A 23,563-nucleotide genomic window follows, 5' to 3' on the forward strand; every position below is an offset into this window, starting at 1 on the left:
AGAAATTTAGCACTATCATCTACAATCAGCTTAGTTCTTGTAAAATTGAGACCATCCCGATAATATCAACAAGCAATGTTTTAGGTAAAGGGTACACCAACGAACCAAGTTAGACAACTGATACTTGTGTAATGAGAACTATGTGTGTGTCGAAGGAAATCAATTACCTCACATTTTTCTGCTCTAAGTTTAATACATGAAAAACATAATGTTTTCGTGAAGATATACTTGAAACCATGTTTGATGATTATGACAACCTTGTGCTCCTAGCTACGACCAAAAGATACTTTTCCACTTCACCTTAGCAAAAAGACAACAAACAACATAGATCATGATAGTTGTTTAGATCAAATGAGGCAATGAGGCTATGGGGCTACAAGACAGTAAAAACCATTACAAAGATATGTTGGTTTGTTTTGTCAGAGTTCACTAAAGACGGGCACAAAAAATTCACTTGATCTCATGCAAAATCTCCTTGAAGCAACATGTCCCATCAACTGAACAAAGTAATGTCGAGTTCTTTGCAACCATCCTATATCTTCACGAAATCCATGTAGTGTTGTCCAGAAACAATGTAAGATCATGTAATAAAAAGAATGAAATATCTCAATGGACGTCGATGTGCCAGGCTTGGATGAAGGACAGTGGCTTGAGCGCCTAGCGAAGGAAGCCCAAGGAGTAGTTGAAAGTGGAACATGTTCTCGTCGTCCTCGACATAGTTGTGGGTAAGCAACGAGTAGAGGTCGACGAGGAGCACGTCGTCGCCAAGGTCAGAGCAGTTAGCAAACAATTACTCATATAATGTTACCAACAGAAGTTCTGAATAAATGAGTGACTGTTAGTATTAATTCAGCTAATACAGAAGATGCAACGTTGACCTTTCGTTTCCCATTGATTTAGCAAACATTAAGAAACATTCCTTGCCATGCTAGAAATATTAATACATTGAGCATAAGTCTCCACTGGAAGCTAGAAAACCATAGTAATAAAAAACAATAGGCCAGAAATGCTGCAGTACCTGTCGTCCTCGGTGCTGAAGAAGCCTCAGAGACAGCGCGCACGTAGATCAACGGGGTGGCTCCACGCCGTCAAGGAGGTTCATTTGGTGGTCCCAGAAGTCAGAGGAGGGTAGAAGAGACAAGCTTTCGATCGCTACTACGCCGATGCTAGAAGCGAAGGGTGAAGGGAGGTGGCGGCGGCTTGCTCGCGGGGCAGAGTAGGCGGGCCAGACCGCCAGACCCGACCGCGCACGAAACGATCCATGCTGTAGCAGAGCAGAGCACCCGATCTCACTGCGATCCATGGCGTCGTCTCCGCAGCCGCTGCCGCCGTTCGCCGCGCAAAACCCTACCGCGCAGGGCTCAAGCCAGGGCCACCAGGCTCCGGGGTGGGGGCTCTCTCCGGGGCGTTCGCCAACCTCCAGATCTCCCGCGGCGCGGCCCCGCCGCCCACTTTAGCCGCGCGTCCGAGCCCTCCACCGTCCGCTGCCTGTCCCGCCTTGAAGGAGCGGTGCGAGCGAAGCAGCGCCCGTCGTCCTCCTCGTCCGCAGCGGCGGTGCCCTCGCGGAGGAAAACACCATGGCGAGCGCGCAGACGGCGGCCGGCACGACGGCGAGCATGACGAGGAACGAGGCCGGGTCGTCGGCGAAGAGCGCGGAGCAGGTGTCGATGAAGATGGCGGTGCTGAGGCCGACGTAGCCCTTGAGCAGGCCGGAGATGGGGCCCCTGCTCCAGCGGAAGTTGCGGATGCAGGTGATTCGCCGCGGAGGGGAATCGCGGCAGGGGTCGGTTGCGCTTGCGCGTGATCTGCGGGCGGGGAATCGCGGCGTTCGGTTGCGGCGATTTTTGCGGGGGCTGGGCGCGTGGTAGCGGGAGGATTTGGTAGCGGCGGGGGCAGTCTACAATCCGCTCTTAATAGTTGTAGAGATATATATATGGTACACATTATTTGATGCCCTGATCCTGAGATGAGCCCCCCAAATTAATTATTATACCCGGCCGGCAGCGGCGGTGGCGATCTTGCGCGCGTGATTCCAAGCGTGAAAGGGCCTGGCCTGATGCTGATGGGGAGCTGCGCTGCCAGCTGATCACGCACGCATGCAGTGTTGGCAGTGTCAAAATGTTGTGGTGTGTTGCAAAAGCCAGCTCCGAAGAATAGATAGATAGACTATGCAAGGCAGGTTTTATGTGGGGGTCTGCATATTCTCTCTGTGTATAGCTACCCAACACAATCATGCAGCGGCCGCCCATCCCCAGCAAGGTATATAGAATCGTATCTTCTCTGCAATTATGTGGAGTATTAACTACCACTCTGTTGTAGACCAATATAATCGGACTGTCAAAGCTATTAGCTAGCCACACAGCACAAAAGAGCTAGCACGCGGCGGCGCCATCCGTTCTATTATTCCAATAGATGACAATATATTTTACTGAGTGTTCAAAAATGACACTCGGCAAAACATATTTTCCTAAGTGTTAGACGTATGACACTCGGAAAAGTAGTTTATTTTTCGAGTACCAAAATTTGGCGCTCGGCAAAGATAACGACCGTCAACTATAGACGGCTGCTGATGGTCCTTTACCGACCGTCGTCATTCGCCGAGTGTTTGGCACTCGGCAAAGTTATCTTCCCGTGTCGAAATTAGGACTCTCGATAAACGCGGTTGTTACCGAAAACAGAACTTCGTCAAGCGCCCCGATAAAAAACACTCGGCAAAACGCTGAACACTTGGCAAATAGACCGATTCCGGTAGTGAATGACACCATGGCACGACTGTGAGCTAGCCGGCCACGCGCTGTGCTAGCTGCCGTGTCGCGTGTGTGCGCCGTGCCTCTGTGTTCGATTCCTGTGCAGTGCAGATGGTCGCGACGGTCAAGAAGATAGCATTCGATCGTCTCGCTCACTCGCCGGCCGGCCGTGTGTAGGTGCAGCAGGCAAACTGGCATCTCGCGCGCGGTCGCCGTCGCCCGTCGCCGCCGGGATGTCATCATGCTGCGCGCGCGTAAGTGACATGTATAAATATATAGCGAATCAAATCTTTCCGCTGGGCCTGTCGGAATCATACATATAATAATAGTCTGATATATACCTGATGTATAGGATTAGAGACCCATCTCTTTCGCTCAAGGTGTGCCTCATTCACCGGTTCAAAACATATATACACGCAGATTTACAAAGTTCCCTAAACAAACATTGAGAGTAAAAACATTTACAATCTACAAAAAATTTCTACTTTCGGATTACTAGACCTTATTAAATAATGACATATCACATTTTTTAAATAAGTGAGATCATCTTTTTACTTTAAATCAGTGAGAACGACATAACAAATCCTTTCGGCTGCTGTAGATATACACTTCAAAGTCATGATACAACAAAACGACTCGTAATAGTACACGGGGGATTCAACAAGCAAAAAAAAATGCATTTTTTGAACTATTGGAAATGCTCTTAGGCCCTGTTTCAATCCCACTAGATAAACTTTAGCAGTTTTTTAGCTAGTTTTAGTCATTTAGTGATCTAAACAGGAGAGCTAATAGTGATGTGATAAAATTTAGCGCCTAATATCTCATAAGCTGCTCAAGGGGTGCTAAAAGTAGCTAAACATGAGCCAGAGAACCCTATTTTCCACCCATACCCTCTAACCCCATTCCCTCTCTCTCCGCATTATTAGGGGCATAGGTGTCTTTTTATTCCAATATGCTAAACTTTATTAGAGTAGTCCAAACAACCCAAAAGCTAAATTTTAGCACTTCAATTTATATGACTAAAGTTTAACAGGAAGCTAAAATTTATCTTGTACGATTGAAACAGGGCTTTAGTCTTGCCCTATGTCAAATATTCACTAATACAGAAACTACACACGCGTGGGAAGGAAGACGACGCACGACGAAACTTCTACTTTATATTAGTATAAGGATGTATTTTATTATGCTCCTAGCTAGTTTTAGCTTGGACATTTTCAGCACTCCCAGCATCAACGGTTTACATGCATCTGTCACTGAGAGCAACTATCGTTGACCGGATGCTGCACATATGCTCGTGCATCAGTATATTTACGTGCACATGCATGGAGCTTGGTATTAAAAAAAGATTGGATAGATCGATTGCACACATCAAAAAAAAAAATGATCTCGTCATCGTGATATATAATATAGCTATTCTATCTTGTGTCCCATGTTCCATGAGATAAACAAGAACAAGGTCTCGAGAATGATGAGCGTATATATCTCACCCTTTAAGCAGCAATGGTGATTTTTTTTATTTAATCATGATATTGATGTATGATATATGAGCTGACGCACGTCTCTAGCTAGCACATGTAGGGGACAACTAGCTAGTAAATCCTACCAATAATTAGGAAATGCTAGCCTAGTGGTGCCTAGCTAGAGCCCCGGTCCTATGACTTTGAGGGCCCCAGGCGATCTGATCGTGGGGACCCTCTAGAGTATAAAAAAATTCTATGATATGCAGCGAAGTATATTAGTACTTCATAAATAAATGATGATGTGTATTGAAATTAGTTTTTTAATATATCTAAGAAGCTAGATAATATACATTGATAAAGATTAGCACTTCACAGGTTGAGAAATAAGAACGACGATCGTCGAATAACCTAAATTTTGATTGCTCGATCATGCGTGTCTAAAGGCTGGCACAGTGGTGCCCCGCTCCCTGGAATCCTGGAGTGGTGCCCATGCGAAGCATATTAGTACTACTAGTGTATAGCTCGTGCTAATGCTATGTTCCTAGGAAGAGGAGAGGGGTGGACGATGATGGTGGTAGTGCGAGAGGATGGATTGATGGTGGTGGGGACACGAGGAGGGGAGGGCTAAATGATGATAAAATGATATTGTTCATTAGATTTGAGTGAGCAAGAGAGATGATGTTATTTAAGGATCTGAACTGTTGATTTTGAAGTTGTGTTAAGTATGTGTGTAATTTGTTTGATTGATTTAGTAAATATTATGGGTGTGTGGGAGATATTTGGTTGGATGAGTTTTGTAAAGTTTAAACCGGTATATTATATATAGTGTTATAGATACTAAATCTTGGACCACTAATAGTTTTAGGCCCCCGTCCATCGCCTCTGTCGCATAGGCTCAGGGCTGGCCTAGCTAGTGTGTATATCTACCAGCCGGCGGCTTCTTTCTTACAGCTCTTGGCGACAATCTGGTGAAACCAAGAGATGGCCAGAATATATCCTCCCTAGCTAGTAAAAAACGGAATTTAAATGTCACTCCAATCTCACATATTTACTATGTTAGTAATTAGCTACGTACGGAATGTGGTAGTAAACTAGATCGCCGTTTAGCATATGTAATAACGTTTAGCTTGATTGTATGTAGACCGTTTACAAACGGTTAAAGCCTTTAATTCACTATATGATACCCTAATTAGGGCGTGTAAAACCCATTTAATAGGGGTCTCTTGAGGAGTCTCTAGGATGTTAATTAAAAAAATACAAGAAGAGTTTGTCTCTATACAGTTATCTATACGAATTGTCTCTTAACTATATTTATGGTTTCAGGGCTCAGGATTATACCATGTAAATTTTTTGTTGTCTCTTCTACTTAAAAATCGTTCCACCGTCTCAGGGTTGTACATGCCCTTAAACCAACACACATGACTAAGATTTGATCAGTTCCCATGGCGACATGCATGGGTGCATATATAGTAGTACTGGTCCCAAATTAAAGATGAGAGTGAGGTATCGATCTCACACACAGGCTACCTAGCATTGCCTGATGAAGTTGGGAACTGGAGGAGGCCGGACGCAAGGAGGCATTTATTTGGTTCCTCCACCCCAGCTCGATCGGATCTCCTGGTGACTGCATTATGCATGCATATGCTAGGTCCCCATCAATCCTGGAGATTCCCCGGCCGGCCCTGTTATGACTGACACGGTAGCAGCTAGGTAGCATGGGGCGCGCCTCATCGATCAGCTCTGTAGCACGCAGCGCTGCACTACCAAACCCTATATAAAAAGCCCGCGTGCGCCTCCTCCCTCCTCAAACCAACGAAGAAGAACAAGCCTTCCACTCAGCTAGCATCCAGAGCAAGCGATCGAGCGAGCTCTCTCGGCTTGCTAGCTAGCTCCATTATATATAACATCGATCGCTTGATAGTTTTTGGCAGCTAGAGGAAGAAGAGAGAGCAGCTAGTACACTAGTACAGCTAGCAGAGCAAAACCAGCAAAGGCGCGCGATCAGGCCAGAAGAGAATAATGGAGAAGATGAACGTGGTTGCGAGCAGGAAGCAGGGCGGCGACTGGATCTGCCGGTCGTGCCAGTACGTGAACTTCTGCAAGCGCGACGCGTGCCAGCGCTGCGGCGAGGCGAGGCTGGGCGTGGAGCGGACGGACTACGGCGCGCTGGGCGGCGACTGGGACGTGAAGCCCGGCGACTGGTACTGCTACCGCTGCGGCGTGAACAACTACGCCTCCCGCGCCGGCTGCTTCAAGTGCGGCGCCGCCAAGAACGAGTCTCCGCCGGCCGCCGTCGCCCAGGGCTGGGGCTACACCGCCGCCGGCCAGGCCGGAATGAAGCCCGGCGACTGGATCTGCCCAAGGTGCGTGTCAGATGTGCATGCATGCATGCATGAATGACGTACTTTGCATGCATGATGCATGCATGCAGCAGCCGTTGCTTTGCTTGTCGAATGCAGATTAAACTAACTAGTGGGGTGTCACACGTACTGTGTTAGTTAATTATCTAGTATGCATGGCTTCATAACATTTGGCCCAGGAATATTCTCTGCCCGTCATGAAGAATGCTGAGCCACCAAATGGAATTTCCTGTCGTGTCGGCTCTGCTGCATTCCTTATGGACTACTAGGATAGAATAGCTCTAGTGTAGTAATATTACCAGCTAGTACTAGATTAAATAAAGCGTATATATTCCGATAATAATCCTTTAATTATATATAGTATACTTGCTGGACATACGATAGAGATCGATATATATATGCTAATAATGTTGCCTTCATGTTTGATCTCGTATGTGCAGACTGGGCTGCAACGTGCAGAACTACGCCAACCGAACCGAGTGCTTCCGGTGCAGCATGCCCAAATCATACTACGGTAATTAAGCTGCAGAGCCCACTCTATATTATATATTATTATTATTATTATTATTATATGCCCATGCACGACCTCATGTCAATATAATTACTCCCAGCTAATCTAGCAAACTTCTCTTTTTTCCTTTTTCAGGTTGATGGGGGCAACTGCACGCGCGTACACTGATCGATGAGAAAAAAAAACAGAAGGAAAAAACAATAATATATAGTAATAATAAGTATTATTGTACGAGATCGAAGAGCTAGAGACAGCACAATTAACTGCATTTTCCTTTCCTTTTTTTTTTCTTTTGAATGATCCAATATAACCCTCGACAACACTCAGCTGGAGTACGTGGTGGAGGTAGGGTTAGTCGTTTGGAAGAGCAGCAGCCGAAGCTAAAAAGGATATTTAGGAGCAAGAATGTGAAACGAAAAAAGAAAAGGAATAAAAGAGGGTGACTGATGCCAACAATCAGTATCTCGCTTCTCTATCTTCTTCTTTTTTCCAATATGTAAAAGCCGAGGTCGTTTAAGAAAGGAAAAATGCGAGTTCCCTTCGCCTGCATGCATGCATGCATGCATGCTTTGTTGTCACTCACTAGCTCATCTCTAATCCCTTTATACAGTCGTAATATATAAGAGCATCTTTAAGAGATTAGCTAAATAGCTTGTCAAGCTAAATTTTAGCTACTTAATAGCAAAATTTCTCTCCAACAGGCTAGCCATTATATTTAACTTGACAATCTATCCGGCTCTTTAAATTGACTCCCTCGCTAGCCAATTTTGGCTAGCAAATCTCGCTAGCTAAGCTAACTTATTACATGTTGGAGAGTCTGTTGCAAATCTCGATAGCCAAAAGCCAATCTATCCTAGCTAACGCGCACTTTAGTTTTACGCAACCTGCAGGAAAATTAAAGTGAAGCGCGGATTGATCGACGAATGGAGCGTGACATGGATGCTTATATATATTATTCCCAATCTCCTGACTGTTTACCGCAATAATAATTCCACACACAAAATAAAAACTGCCGATAATATATATAAGCGATGAACACGCAGATGCGCTGCTAGCTAATCGATTTATGGCACAGCATAATACGCAAAAGAAGAATGATGCATTCTATTGACGGCCTACCTAGCTAGCTAGTAGCTAGCTAGCTAGAGGCAGTAGTCAACTGAGAGGATCGGAGGCGACAGGCGCCCACAGGCGAATGTTTATTTCCGTCGTGTCGTGTGTAAAATCATCATATCCGGGTACGTATAGGACGTAAACCATGACCACATGACGACGTCCTGCTCTCTTTGTCGCAGACATCCATCTCCATCTCCATCTCATCTCCTGCATGCAGCCATATATATAGCCGGACAAGATGCAGCGAACGGTTAGTAGTCTTAGGTTTGATTTGGCTGGCTTCTAGCTTTGCCTCGTAGTACATGGACAATATAATATTCATTGTCGATCGTTCGCGTAGCACACATTACGTTATGGCCTGCCTGCCGGTCGATCGGTGGGCATGTCAATGGGTCGACGTAGTCGGTACCGATCACACTAGAGTCTCTAGGTTTGCGTCGACCGGGTCCCATAGTTGTCATCGCAGGAAAATTTACGGTCGATCGTCCATATTAATTAGAGTCTAGGTCAATATCGACCAGGTTTGGTTGTTATCCTCTTTTTTTCTCTTGTAGTTAGATTATAGAAGAAATTTTATATCTTTTTTATTTACTTGTTTGATATGTTTTTTTATGTCTATTATGATAACATTTATTTATAATAAAAAAATAATTAAAAGGGCCTCTGTTTTGAATTTTATCCTAGCTAGGCCCCTAAGATCTCACGATCACTAATGGCTAGGGTTTATGCAAAGGCAGGAGACGTTAGCCCTTCGAATATCCATGCCTACACCTAGCCCTGCTAATATAGTGCCCTATGATCGAAGCTGCAACTAATCCAGTTAGCTAGGATGCGCCCCGATCAGGGCACAATCAGTTAGGTCTCCCCTTTCGCTCGGTTTCTGTTACCAAGCGTGACGAACACTCTAACAGGTTTCTCATATCCTGCGGCTATGGCTGCCGTCACCCCCTCGTCGTCGTCGTCGTCCTACCCTATCCCACACCACCTCGCTCTACACGGTGGCCCGGGCCGTCACGCCCCTGACACTCGACTCACGCTCGCGGGGAAGGAGTCGGCCGAGGAAAAAGACACTAGGTAAAAATGGTTCGCTCACATGGTGCTTGAAGGTGGATAATTTTTGTCTCATAACCACAAAGCATACCTTCAATGTGTTTTCCCACTTCACGTCTGAAGTTGGTTTTGGTGTGCTTTCTAGCTTCACAGGTAAAGTTAGTTTTCGTTAGGGATGGAGTTGGATACTTATTCAGGTATTAAGTTTTTTTGTCTTAATTTTTAGTTGCGAATAAATGAGATATAGAATCTGCTATATAAATTCAATATTTTTTTTGCAGCATTGAGCTTGTTAAGGTTCATAAAAAAAGTAAACCTTAAATTTGTCCTATATCTTCTCAAACGATAGATATAAAATCCGGATTCAAATGATTTTTCACATTTTTCGTTGTAGAGAGAAAAATAATGCACAAAAATATATAAAATCTTAGTCTTATTTTCATAATATGCTTCATAACATAACTAAAGATCAAAACAAAAAAATTACATAGGGTTTTGTCTTTTTATATTTCTTAAGATAAGATGAAATGAAGCTCAAAAAATTATAGAATTTTCTCTTAACATAAAATGAATTAGGGCTTCAAATTTGATATACTGAGAATAAACAATGAAGTACGTCTACAATTTTTTTTATGTAGCTCGATTACACGGTGATTGCAAAAAAAAAACTTAATTGCACCGTGTTTTTTCCTAGTGCCACAGCATGCTCGGAGAGACATGCACGCGCACAAGGGCATGTACGATAGCACACATTGAGTGCCTGCCTTACCCTCACAAGGGCGCCTCCTCTCATCCTCTGGCCCTCTGCTTCCTGCGTTGGGACTTGGGAGAGAGGGCCTGCAGACAGCCTGCATCGCTGCTCGTTTAATCATGCACCGCTTTTGCAGTCCCCGTTCCTTCCACCCGCGCGGCGCCCCCCTTGCCCCTGCTTGGTGTTGGTGCGGTGCCTGCTCTGTCAGAATGCCCTCTTCTCTCCATTCCACACCAATCAGTAGATTCTGTGGAACAGCAGCAAGCACCTTTCCTAGGGTCAAATGCACTGTTTCAACTCCTGATGACACTGATCGCTGCCTTTCGCCGGTTCGGGCATACGATTCTACTGTGCTGTGATAGAGGAAGACCATAGTGACGCAGATGCTCTGTCTCCTCAAATCGATGCCTTGGAGAATTCGTAACGCCTGCAGCTCTTGCAAAGGCCGTACTATTTATTTATTCACCGCAAAAAAAATGCCTTCTTTCTAATTTGGATAGCCATTCAACAATCTCCGCCTCCGCCTCCTCAAAGCGAAAACACTGCGACAGCTACGGTTGCAGCTTATCTGGAACGGAGAAGTGTGCCGGGTGCCTCCATTTTTTTTTTGTTCTAATTCTATCAACAACCTGACCTCCTGAAACATTGCATCGCGTCTGCAGTTTTATTGGTTCCTAGCTAGATTCTTGGTCGGGATTTCTCCTTGCGTGTTTTCACATATCTGGGCCTCAGAGAGATCTCATCAGCATCTCAGTTGACTTTGCTTGCAACTTGCGAGGCGGAAACATAAGCACAGATGGAGACCATGAGGCAGGGCAATAAGAGCCACTTGCATATTCAGCCGTGCCGTTGTTGCACAATACAACAGCACAAATGCTAAGAGCATAGGACAGCAATATTGCTGCAATGATGGACCACCTTGTCAACTGGAAAAAGATGAGATCACTGCATGTGTCCTTTGCTCATTTCAATCTGTGTGATCGATGTTTATCAGCTGTCAGTTCTGAACAATTTCTTTAATAACTCCAAATACCATGACCCCCCAAATGAAAATCCAAACACAGAAGAATAACAACTGACCCAGAACCTGTCAGGAATTACAACTTTCCATCCTTGTGGTAAAATAGACTACAATCTTATTGGATACAATATGAAACTGAATTAAACCTGCCTAGATAGCAGAAACATTGGGGGAAAACCAAGATTTAGCTGGTTTTTTTTGTAAACATTACAGACGGTGTGCCCTTGCGAATTGTTAATACAATAAAGGAAACTGAATGTTACAGTATTGAAAGAGTCAGATATACACCAAAAGCATCCTCAGGTCATCCTCAAACCTGTTTTTTTTCACATAAATAAATATCTCAAAAGAGTTACGAGGATTAAACTTGTAAGTCTACTTCAGTTTTGACTTGGCAGAACTTATCAGTGGCTTAGCGATAGAAACAGGAGTACTACTTCTTGCTGTCTTCTTTACGTTGTAAGTTATTGACATGAATGCACAGATAAGTGCAATCAAAATGGTTGGGTAGACATGAGTTGATTGAGTCAGATCACTGTTCACTGGCTTCCCAAATAGTGCTTCTTTCACCATACCCCAGATAATCAAAAGGGTACCAAACAAAGTCATCCTCCCAGGATTTATGATGCCAATGAGCGCTCCAGCAACACAGAAGTAGCTTCCGGCAAGTATCTGATTAAGAAGAGGGCCAGCTATTTAAAGAGTTCAAGCAAGTTGTAGATTGGTTATAGAGAGAGAAAAAAAAGGAGCACCTCTAGACGCTGGAGATCAACTACTGCAGAAGCATTTTTTGCTTCTGTCAGGTTGTACATGTCAAACAGGTCATTCCAACTCGGAAATGTCTTGCTTTTAGTTAGGCTGCTCACGGTAGCTCCAGGGTAGAGCATGGCCTTCACAACAGCTGCTGGGAATATATCATTTGAGACCAACTGAGATGATGTTACTTGAATAGGAGTTGTGCATGTGCCAGCTCTACAAGGGACCCTGAAATGCCAAAAGCAAGCGAAATCCCCTTAGCACATTATGTCCCTGCTCATAAAAGAACTCCAACTCTTCTAATCCTTCCAATTAATTCCTATACACAGACCATTAAATTCTATTAAAAAATGCAAACATCAATATGAGGGTTCAGTAGTAAAAAAAGTAAAACTAGGTTATTGTATACTTAGAGGAACCATAAAATATATGAAAAGAAACGAGATATTTGTTGCTGTGAATCTAAAGAAAAAATGCTTGTAGAACATTAATAATTCCAAAATTGTATTTGAAACTGAACCACAGGTCCAAAAAAGTTACTCAAGAATGATAGCGAATTTCAGTGCAAGTACACTCCTGGGGAAACAAGAACAATCCAGCTAGTTCAAGTTGAGGGTTCTCAGAATTTAAATGCTGACAAAACCTGGAGATATTTTTTTTACACATTTACTCTTCAATTTGGCCACTTTAAGTACCTTTTTGGTGGATTGATTGCTTGAAGTAGAATGCATACTGGTTTAGCTCAAATGCAGATATTAACTCAAATTTCTTCATCACATTTAATTACCTTCTTTTTCACATTATGGGGATGTTCATACTGTCAAATGCTAGACATGCACCAAGGTCAATCTCTCAATGCAGGTACCATTCGTAGTAACAAGTTATACACCATAACATGGAACTCATTTTGCTGTTTTGACATTTTTTCGCCACAAACAGAGTACATCAATTCTCCCCCATGCTTTTCTGACAGTGACTATTGTTCAATCAAACCTTGTGTGCAAGCGTGCAAGCAAAACATCTTAGTCCGTTAGATCATGATCCAACTATAAATATAAGTGTTAAAGGTGACTTACGGTTGGATCATGATCTAACGGACCATAAGGCTCGCTTGCACATAATGTCTGATTACACAGTAGTCGTTACCTGCTTTTCTTCTTTCTTTTATCTTAGACCGTCTCAAGCGGTTCACTCATATGGTCACCCAAAACACTGTTTTGCACTATTTTACACTGTAGGCCGCACTGTTCGCAAACTGAAGTTTGAATATCGGGATGAGGATGGGTAAGCTGCAGAAGATAGCCTTACAGTCAATCAGTCAAGACCAACATGTGTTAAAAGCAAACAGTAGGTAAAGTCAGTTCTAGTTGCAAGAAACAGTATTCCTCATTCTGTAAGAAGATAAACACAAGCTACCAGAATTTTCTACAAAAAGTAGATAATCTCAGGTGCCTTCTTGCTTTATCTCAAAATTGACTCCCAGCCTCCCATACCATCGAAAAGGCCAACAGAAACTTTAAGAAGGCTTAAACACTGTCATAATCCAGAAACTGCTGCATCCTAAGGTTTCCAGTCACTGAAAAGTGTACTTGGGTGGGTGTGTTGGTTTGTTCATGAAAGTTGACTGTACTTTTTGTTAGAATATGTGGATTAGGCCCATGAGGCCCATGTATAAACCCTATATAGCCACCCCCTAGAGTTGGCCCAGTAATCTAAGAGCTATTCTTCCAACATGGTATCACAGTAGGTTTTTCGTTCCTCCCTCATCCCTCAGCCGCCGGCGGCTAGGGTTTCTTCCCTGCCGCCAGGCCGCCTGCTCCCTCCAGGCGTCGCTTGGCCGCCGCCCCTGCTTGACCGCGTGCCAGGAGGCCGCGCCCCCGCGCCCTGCCCCTGTGCCGCGCGACCTGCCAGCGCCCGACGGCCGCCGACCCGCCCGCGCCCAGAGGCCGCCGACCCCGGTCGCGCCGCCCCTGCTCCGTCCGCCTGCGCCGCCAGGTGCCAAAGAAACCGCGCCCTGCCCCTGTGCCGCGCGCCCGTCCGACCAGCCGGTGCGCGTCTACCAGCGCCGGCTGCCGCCGCCGGGGTTCGCACCTCCACCGTCGCCACCACCGCCGCCGTCCCCACTGGTGACTTCTCCTTCGGCGGCACCGCCGGTGGCCCAGTCCCCGCCAGGGACACCTACACCTCCGCCGCGGCCATCCGCGGCACGTGTCGAGACGCCGGTGTACCACCCACCGCTTCTTCACCGCGACCCGCGGCACGTCCACCCGATGGTGACGCGGCACGTGGCTGGTACCCTGCCGCCCCGGGTCCTAGCGGCCACGACCGGAGACTCGCAGGTTTCTCCGGTTCCCTCCTCCGTCCGGACCGCCCTGCTGGACCCCCACTGGCGTCGGGCAATGGAGGAGTACGCGGCGCTCGTCGCCAACCAGACGTGGGATTTGGTGTTCCGTCCGCCCGGCACCAACGTCGTCACCGGCAAGTGGATCTGGACGCACAAGCGGTGGGCCGATGGTACCCTGGAGCGGTACAAGGCTCGCTGGGTTCTTCGGGGCTTCACTCAGCGCCCCAGAGTCAACTACGATGAGACCTTCAGCCCGGTTGTGAAGCCGGCCACCGTCCGCACGGTGCTCTCGCTGGCCCTCGCTCGCTCCTGGCCAGTTCACCAGCTCGACGTCAAGAACGCCTTCCTGCACGGTGCCCTCACCGAGACCGTCTACTGCTGTCAGCCGGCGGGGTTCGTGGACTCCTCTCGCCCTGACATGGTCTGCCGGCTCAACAGGTCCCTCTACGGCCTCAAGCAGCCCCCCCCCCCCCCGGGCGTGGCACTCCAGACTGGCTACGTTCCTGGTGACCCTGGGCTTCGTGGAGGCCAAGTCAGACACGTCTCTGTTCGTCCACCATCATGGCACCGAGACTGCCTACTTGCTTCTCTACGTGGATGACATTGTCCTCACCGCCTCCAGCCCGTCACTTCTCGCCGTCTCGTCGACGCACTTCAGCAGGAGTTTCCGGTGAAGGATCTGGGCGTACTTCACCATTTCTTGGGGGTCACTGCTGAGCCTCGCCCCTCAGGACTCCTCCTTCACCAGCGACAGTACACTCTTGACATTCTGGAGCGGGCCCAAATGAGTGACTGCAAGCCCTGCTCCACCCCAGTCGACACGCGGGCCAAGCTCTCCGAGGCCACCGGTGACCCCGTCGCGGACCCCACCGACTACAGGAGTCTTGTCGGTGCCCTTCAGTACCTCACCTTCACCAGGCCAGACATCTCCTACGTCGTGCAGCAGGTCTGTCTCCATATGCACGATCCCCGGGAGCCCCACCTCGCGGCCCTGAAGCGCCTCCTCCGCTATCTTCAGGGCACCGCCGACTACGGGCTGCTTCTTCATCGGTCTACCTTCTCCGAGCTGGTCGTCTACACCGACGCTTACTGGGCCGGGTGCCCAGACACTCGGCGCTCCACCTCCGGCTACGCTGTCTTCTTAGGCGGCAACCTAGTGTCCTGGTCGTCGAAGCGCCAGCCGATCGTTTCCCGCTCGAGTGCCGAGGCGGAGTACCGTGCCGTGGCCAACGGCGTGGCGGAGGCTGCCTGGCTACGGCAGCTCCTCGCCGAGCTTCACAGTCCCCTCTCCAGGAGCACGCTGGTCTACTGCGACAACGTCAGCGCGGTATACATCTCCACCAACCCAGTGCAGCACCAGCGGACCAAGCATGTAGAGATCGATCTACACTTCGTCCGCGATTATGTCGCCGCCGGTGCTGTTCGGGTCGTCCACGTCCCGACCACCTCCCAGTTTGCCGACATCTTCACCAAGGGTCTTCCGTCCTCGACCTTCGCCGATTTTCGGTCCAGCCTCAACATCAGTAGTGGCTAGTTGAGTCTGTGGGGGGATCCTATTGTGTGTGATGTACTTCTTTTCGAGTCCAGTCTGTAAACTCCGCTGCGACGGAAGTTCAGACTGCGGGGGGATGTTAGAATATGTGGATTAGGCCCATGAGGCTAAGCCCATGAGGCCCATGTATAAACCCTATATAGGGTTGGCCCAGTAATCTAAGAGCTATTCTTCCAACACTTTTTCTTATGATGGTACTCCCTCTTGCCAAAAACAACACATTTGAGTTTGTATGGTCCTGACTCCTGAATGCATATCTTCGGCCAATAGTATCTTCTAGAATATATTCTCAAGTTTTGAATCCTCCAAATTTAAGAGTACTGCACGTATTTCAAGTACTAATGTACCAAGGTTTTAAAGTTGGGCGACTAGTCGAGAAGTCGGTGCAGAGATGATAGTCGATCTGAGCAACTCGACTTTCTCTGCTAGTCGCTCGACTCGTCGACTAGTCACAACTAGTCGTAGCAGTTCAGACGGAAAACTTATTTGGACCGAGGTATAAAAATGTGAGCCCGCCCAGCCATCTCAACCCTAGTAGGTAGGATGCTAATGGATAAGTTTCCTACCTTATTTTGACGCCTTGTGCTGTCCACTGCTTGGATCTCATGCTGGAGGATATTGGGAAGGGAAAAGAGTTTAGTGGCTGCATTACTAAAGCAAAGAAGATAACCAGATTTATCTATGGGCATGGAAGGATTCATGACTTGATGAGGATCAATACAAATGGTAGAGATCTTGTGAGGCATGCAACTATTCGGTTTGCGACATCCTTCCTAACATTGGCTAGTATGTGAAACAAAGACAAGGGCTGAAAGCTTTCTTTGTTAGTGATGGATGGTATGAGAGCAAATTGAAGAACGCTGAGTAGGAAAAGCATGTGTTATCTGTTGCATTTTGGTCATTTTGGCAAGCAGTAGAAGATTTCATGAGAGCTTCACAACCTCTTCTAATATTCTTGAGGATAGTTGATGGTGATGAGAGACCAACAATGGCTGAAATGTGGTCTGCCATTGACCATGCAAAAAAGAGCATCAAAGAAGCTTTGGAACAGAAAGAGTGATTAATAGATGAAGTAATTTCTATTGTGGGACAGTCAGATGGATACCAATCTATATGGGGCAGCATCATCAACATCAACATAGCGTTTTAGTCCCAAGCAAGTTGGGGTAGGCTAGAGTTGAAACCCAACAAGAAGTCACCAAAAAGAGAGAGAGAAAGGGGAGGGAGAAAAGATTTTTTAGAGCACTAAAAGGGAAAAGGCCTAATAACGGTTCGGACATGTGGATAGCTTCTTTCCAAGCACTTTTATCCAAACACAACTCCTTCGAGATATTCCATTCCTTCAAATTCTTTTTGCTCCTGATGTTGTTTCCAAGGTTGATAAACATATTGTCTCCACTAGAACAGTGGCCCAGGCTCTTGGAGGACAGCAATGGATCAGTGACATCTTGATACCTCTTTCCTGGACGGGGATCCGATAATTTTTGCTGATTTGAGATGTTGTAAGCAATATTGTGTTAACACAGGAGGCGGATATTCATACCTGGCTGCATACTTCCCCTGGTCAATTTTCTTCTAGGTCCTGTTACAAGGCTTTTTTATGGGAGCTATTTTTTTTGAACCTTGGAAGAGGCTTTGGAAATCTTGGGCTCCCCCAAAGTGCAAGTATTTCTTGTGGCTGGCTATTCGAAATAAATGTTGGACTTCTGATAGATAGGAGAAGAGAGGTCTGGACCACCCAGTGTCTTGCCTCTTCTGCGATCAATCACAGGAAACCATACAACATATTTTGTGTACCTGTGTCTTTGCAAGACAGTTCTGGCATTCCATTCTGTTCGTGTTGGATCTAGGTAATCTCTCTCCGCCAGGAGATGAGACCTCCTTTGCTGATTGGTGGCGAAAAACAAGTAAGAAGAATCATAAAAGCAAGAGAAAGGGCATGAACAACATCATCATTTTGGGGGCCTAGTGTTTATGGATCCACTGCAACAAAGTTGTCTTTAATGGGGAGACCCCTTCGCTAAGCTATATCAGATGCGTCTTTCTCGATGAGATTGGATGTTGGATTACGGCTGGAGCCAAACATCTTCAGAGTTTTGGTTTGGAGCTCACGCGTAACCTTCACAGGGTCTAGGGAGTGGGTAGCATGTGTGAGTTTTTTGTTTTGATTAAGCCTGCTTAGGGCTTTGTACCTTGGTCCATTTTGGACCTTTTTTCTTCTCTAATTAAATGATGCGCAGTTCTCCTGCGCTTTTGAAAAAAAAATCGCCGTCCTATAGAACTTGTCTTTCAGCTTTTGTGGCACTCTCTTGTCACATAGGACTGCCGATGCTTGACGTCATTTCATCCACCCGCTTTGATCCTATGGCTAACATCTTCATCAATATCACCATCTCTCTGTAGTATAAATCACAAATAAAGGAAGGTGTCCTGTTATGGTCGCTAGATCGGTGAGGGATTGGAGAGGGGTATCGATGGGCAGGAACACCGACCGGAGGCCTCTGCCCACGACCGAGCAAGAGGAGGGTTTCTCCCTTCTAATTCTTACCTACTTTATTTCTCATCCATTGATTACATAAATAGGCCGGCTGGCCGCCCCTATCTATCTAGAGATCCTTATCTCCTTAAAACTCTCCTAAAAACACTCAACAAACTACTAACTGATATCTTCCTAGATAATCTCAACTAATCTCCTAAATAATCTCAACTAATCTTCTAATCTTATCTCTAACTATCCTTATCTAATCCCCTTGGAGGGCCCATGGTTGCTGCTGCCGCAGCCCCTCCATGGGCCTCCTTAGGCCTTGACACTACACCCCTCCTGGACAAACAACTCGTCCTCGAGCTGCAGCATGACGGGTGCTGAAAGATCGAGTCTACTTGACCCAAAACCAGACACCTAGAAGACAAGCCTTTTACATCTCGGCTTATCTTATTATTCCGAATCTGAATTTTTTTGACCCCATAAGATAAGGCGTACACCCTCCGCGCATTGGACTTGCACGTGTGCAGCCACCTAGATCCCATGGACGCCATCTAGACGAAAGGGAAGCACATGGACGAGCACCTGGAGTAGGTCGCAACAATAACCAGCGGAGGCGCCCTTGTGGCGGCCGGTAGCGGAATGTGGTGGCGCTAAATAGTGCGCCCTTCCCGATGACGAGGGGAGTGCCTTCCCTACCGCCGCTGCCGTAGAGTTGAAGTTCGTCGCCCGCGGGACACGTACCATGCTCGCACTTGGAGAAAGCGGCCCAGTGCCGCTGATGATGGTCGTCTGATAGGGCAAGGTCGCGCCCCCGTGTGCCGAGGTCAACCGTCACCAAGGCTGCCTCGAGCATCTGCCGGCGCATCTCCCGCACTCTCTGTCGTGCAAGGAAGCCACGAGCAGCAGCTTGTATGCCCACAACCGCCAACGTCTGGAGCCTTGCGGACAACGCCAGCTGGTGCTGCTCATGTTGCACTGCTGCCTTGATTTGCAGCAGCCCTTGCTCAACCTTCTGGAGCGTGGCTTGCATCTTTGCGAGATCAGCCCTTATGTTGGTCCACAAATCCCCCATCGACGAAGCTGGTGATTGCTGAGCCGTGGCTGCCCCTAGTGGCGTCGCCCATGGGGACGGAGACGCCGTCAACGAAGATGATGTGACGAAATTTGGCGTTGTCCCTGGGGATGGGCATGCCAGCGTCCAGGATGTGGTGACAAAATTGGCAGGCGATACTGCCCATGGAAATAGGGACGCCGGTTGCCAGGATGGCGTGACGAAGGTGGCATGCGACGCAGCCCATAGAGATAGGGACGTCGGTTGCCAGGATAGCGTGACGAAGGTGACATGCGGCGCAATCCATGGAGATGGGGACGTCAGTTGCCAGTATGACGCCGCGAAATTGGCAGCAGAAGCCATGGGATCAGATTGAAACCCAAGCTCTCCGATACCAGATGTTATGGTCGCTAGATCGGTGAGGGATTGGAGAGGTGTATCGATGGGCAGGAACACCGGCCGGGGGCCTCTGCCCACGGCCGAGCAAGAGGAGGGTTTCTCCCTTCTAATTCTTGACTACTTTATTTTTCATCCATTGATTACATAAATAGTCCGGTTGGCCGCCCCTATCTAGCTAGAGATCCTTATCTCCTTAAAACTCTCCTAAAAACACTCAACAAACTACTAATTGATAACCTTCCTAGATAATCTCAACTAATCTTCTAATCTTATCTCTAACTATTCTTATCTAATCCCCCTTGAGGGCCCATGGTTGCTGCTGCCGCAGCCCCTCCATGGGCCTCCTTAGGCCCTGACACCTTCTTTGGTACTACCTGGTCTCCCAAGCTTACATCACCATCCTCACTAATTGTAGTGTCAAAGTCACATCTCATATACTCAGTTTTCGTCCTACTGATTCTAAAACCTTTTGTTTCTAGGGTCTGACGCATCCCAAATAACAGTTTTTTAATCCAAACAAGTTCTTTAAAATCAGAGAGAACAATAGAAGACTTGCTAATATTTAATGATGTATTGTAGAAGATGGAGATGGAAAAAGATATACTAAACATGGTGTTTTTAGTGTTTCAGCATGTTTTCAGTCTTAGCATATATAGAAAATTGTAAAAATATAATCATTGACTTACGTTCGACTAGTCACGACTAGTATGTCCTAGTCACGACTAGTCTACTAGTCGGTAGTTGCACGACTCAGACTCGACTTCTCGACTCGAAAACATTGTAATATACACATATAACTTACCAATGATTTCAAGTCGTCCGATTTAGGTCTGCTAGTCATCCAATCGTCCGACTTGAAAGAGATAGCGACCAGAATTAGTTTAGTTTAATTGGGCTGCCAATTTTCGGCCTGGCTATAGGGGACATTAAACACCCCCCTCAAAACTCTTCAGTTCCTTGCATAGGCAGCTGCCTTCCCTCTCGCCCCCTCTTTAGAACTTCCTAGCGGCTACTGATCACCGGCGGCGGTTCATCCTCCATCATGAGCAATTCATCTATAGGTCTCTACCTGTACCATTTCCTTTTGTTGCTTCACCCCTGTCCCTGTTACACTCTTCTCTCTTCTCTGTTTCCCCTCTGTATTCCGTAGTCTGTACAGAATACAGATTCTTATGCAGTTCCTTCTTTCGTCCTAAATCCTAATTTTGTGTCTGTCATTCTGCAAAGTAATGGAATTCAGATTCTATTTGCATCTTAGTCATGAAGATCAACTGTATTAGGTCACTAGTAAGTTTGTATTTAACTTTGCTTATTAAATGGTTGATTCCAGTTCCAGCAAACACTATCCAGTATCAGTTGTCCGGTTTCCAGTATTACTATTCCAGTTTCAATTCCAACTGAAACACTCCAGTTCTACTATACTTCTTTTGCCTGATTGCCTCTACTGTCTAATCTCCAAAATGTCTATTTAATAATAATGTATAGTTTATATCTATACAAGTCCTGGAGATGCACTGGACGACTAGATGGATGATTAGGCGTGACCAGGACCGACTAATCGTCTAGGTCGCCGCCCTAGTCGCGACTAATCGCCTGGTCGCCCGGTGAATTCGACTAGACGACCGGATAACTTGAAAACATTGTAACTTACATGTTTCCAAACTAAACAATGTAATAGTTATTGGAGTCTGTAGTTTAAAAAATTTGACCCAACACTGTTGTGACCAGAGAAAATAGTAAATTATGGTGAACAGAAGTTCTTAGGAATGATAGTAAATTATGATCCAGGTAAACTGCTGGGAAAAGAAGCAGAACAATTCATACATACATATCTATTGTTAAAATCCAGTCAAGGATTCTCTAAATTAACTGCTGCCTGCTGGAGCATGAAGAAAATATTTTTCACATTTCACTCTTCAATCTGCTATTGGCATCTTTGGTGCTTGGAGTGGAATGCGTATTATGCTTAGCATAACTCAAACACAGATATCTTAAGAGGGTTCTCTTGAGTTTCTTCATCATACTTTATTGCATTTTATGATCTTCATTCATATAGGTGGGGAGGTTCAAGTTAACAACTTACAATAATGTATGAATTACATATCGTTTACCATCAATATGTTGGGCAAATGATCGCCAATGAGCTCCAGGCAGCTAGGAGGATTGGAGGAGCTCTGCACTAAAGTTTAAGGAAGGTGTGCTCTCAGCTGCACATGTTTTCAAGGGAAGGGATAAAAGAATAACTCCTTGTTACTGAATTGTATGATGTTATGTGTTAAGCTAGTAACGACTTTCCTTTGAGAGTAGGAAAGTTAGACAAGTAATTCACCCGTGTGGTGTTTCCATGTTTCACGTGGTTTCGTAAGCAAATGGCCAGATGCTGATCTTTTAATTTGGCGCTGTAAACTCTATAACCTTTGTGTTGTACAATGCATATATGGACAGGGCTAAGTCCCTTAAATCGAGAAAATGTATGTTGGGCAATAAGCAATGCACATCAGCGGTAACCCACTGATGCTAGTTATATTATGCGTGTGTTTGCCTTATATTATTTGTGTGTTGCAGTCACTGATTTGAAGAAAAAAAAATCACATGCAAAGTCAATCAATATCCTTTCACCCCATGCTTCTGTTCTACTAAACTGCAATCATGCATTAACATGTACCCTGCTGGCAGTCTGTTGTTTATGTGCATAAACATTAAAGATGAAGCAGTACTCAAAAGTTCAAGGTGGATGGAGTCGAGCCACATGAAAATTATTGGTTGGCACATGAAAGCTGATGGTACCCGTTGCTAATTTTGCAATCGAAGCTGATACTTGAAGCCCGTAACCGGTAGCATTTGATTGAAACATTCTGCAGCTTTCCGTTCTTTAGATGGCAAGCACCAGCACCAATAGAAATTAGAATTGATCACTAAGGTTTCCACAAGGTATCGAAATAAAATACAATTGCAACGAATCATTCAACACCCCCCCCCCCCCCCCCCCCCCAATGCAAAGCGCAAACAAAAGTAAATGCACGCGAGTACTAATGATGAGTGAGCCGATAATGGATCTAGCACCAAAACGTAAGCAAGCCCGATGATAAAGTCGCAAGTCCCAGAAATCTAAGACTAAGAAAACTGAGCAATTTATGGAGAAAGCAAAAAAATCTGGTTGATTATTGCTCCGGGGAGTTGATGGGAAGAAGCGTTACATCGATTCATTACCGACCTGAAGAGCGGGATCTGGAGCATGATGAGGAGGAAGTAGACTCGGGAGGCGTAGATGGAGATCCGACGGCTCGTCCAACCGCTGCCCACCCGTCGGCGCTGCACCTCGACCGCCCCCGGCTTCGCCGGTGTTAGCCCCGACGAGCTCGGCCGCGCCTCCCCCGCCAACCTCTCTCTCCTCGTCTGTGGAGCCATGGGTCGCCTACACCGCCGGCTTCCTCCTGCTTTCTTTACCAAATCATGGTCGTGAGTCGTGACGAGCCAAGGCGCGGCTTAAACAAAGGTCCTGTTTGGGGACACACCATCTTTTTTTTCTTGTTCCAATATCATGATATTTTAGGCTTAGCAGCACATCTACGAAGTCTGTATTTTAAATTATGGTTTTAGCAAATAATGTATAAATAAGAATTCGAACTTTGATGGTTGGTTCTATATTCAAATTCACCTAACCAAGAGGACATATATATTTGTGTTTTATGAAAAAAAAAGTCTATACACGTAATATATAAAAAATGTGTAATTCACGGGCATCTGATTAGTATTATAGTATTTTTGGATATAAAAAATTTTAGTCTAGATCAAAGCGTTTCGCAGGCGCGTGTGAGACGACGGCCAAAGTCTTACTCTTTCTCCTCCTCTTCTATACTGTAACCAAAATATTGTGTCTTTAAAAAGTACTGGATTTGATTTATAAAATATATTATAATTGTGTTATGGCATACTATAACTATGGTATTATAAATTGTG

The 23,563-nt window shown here is 46.0% G+C and overlaps 2 protein-coding genes across 2 annotated transcripts; one reads left to right on the forward strand and one right to left on the reverse strand.

Moving 5' to 3' along the window:
• The first annotated feature begins 6,024 nt into the window (after positions 1-6,024).
• LOC100384373 (zinc finger protein) lies at positions 6,025-7,655 on the forward strand. Its single transcript, NM_001176916.1, is given in 3 exon segments — positions 6,025-6,570; positions 7,008-7,081; positions 7,214-7,655. Coding segments are annotated over 3 exon segments (423 nt in total). The 5' UTR covers positions 6,025-6,226; the 3' UTR covers positions 7,219-7,655.
• Positions 7,656-11,182: 3,527 nt separating this feature from the next.
• On the reverse strand, positions 11,183-23,133 carry LOC100276737 (uncharacterized). Its single transcript, NM_001150454.1, is given in 3 exon segments — positions 11,183-11,688; positions 11,769-12,000; positions 22,818-23,133. Coding segments are annotated over 3 exon segments (723 nt in total). The 5' UTR covers positions 23,012-23,133; the 3' UTR covers positions 11,183-11,391.
• Positions 23,134-23,563: the final 430 nt, after the last annotated feature.

The sequence above is a fragment of the Zea mays genome, chromosome 3 (genome assembly GCF_902167145.1).
Source record: "Zea mays cultivar B73 chromosome 3, Zm-B73-REFERENCE-NAM-5.0, whole genome shotgun sequence".
NCBI classification, from domain to species: Eukaryota; Viridiplantae; Streptophyta; class Magnoliopsida; order Poales; family Poaceae; genus Zea; species Zea mays.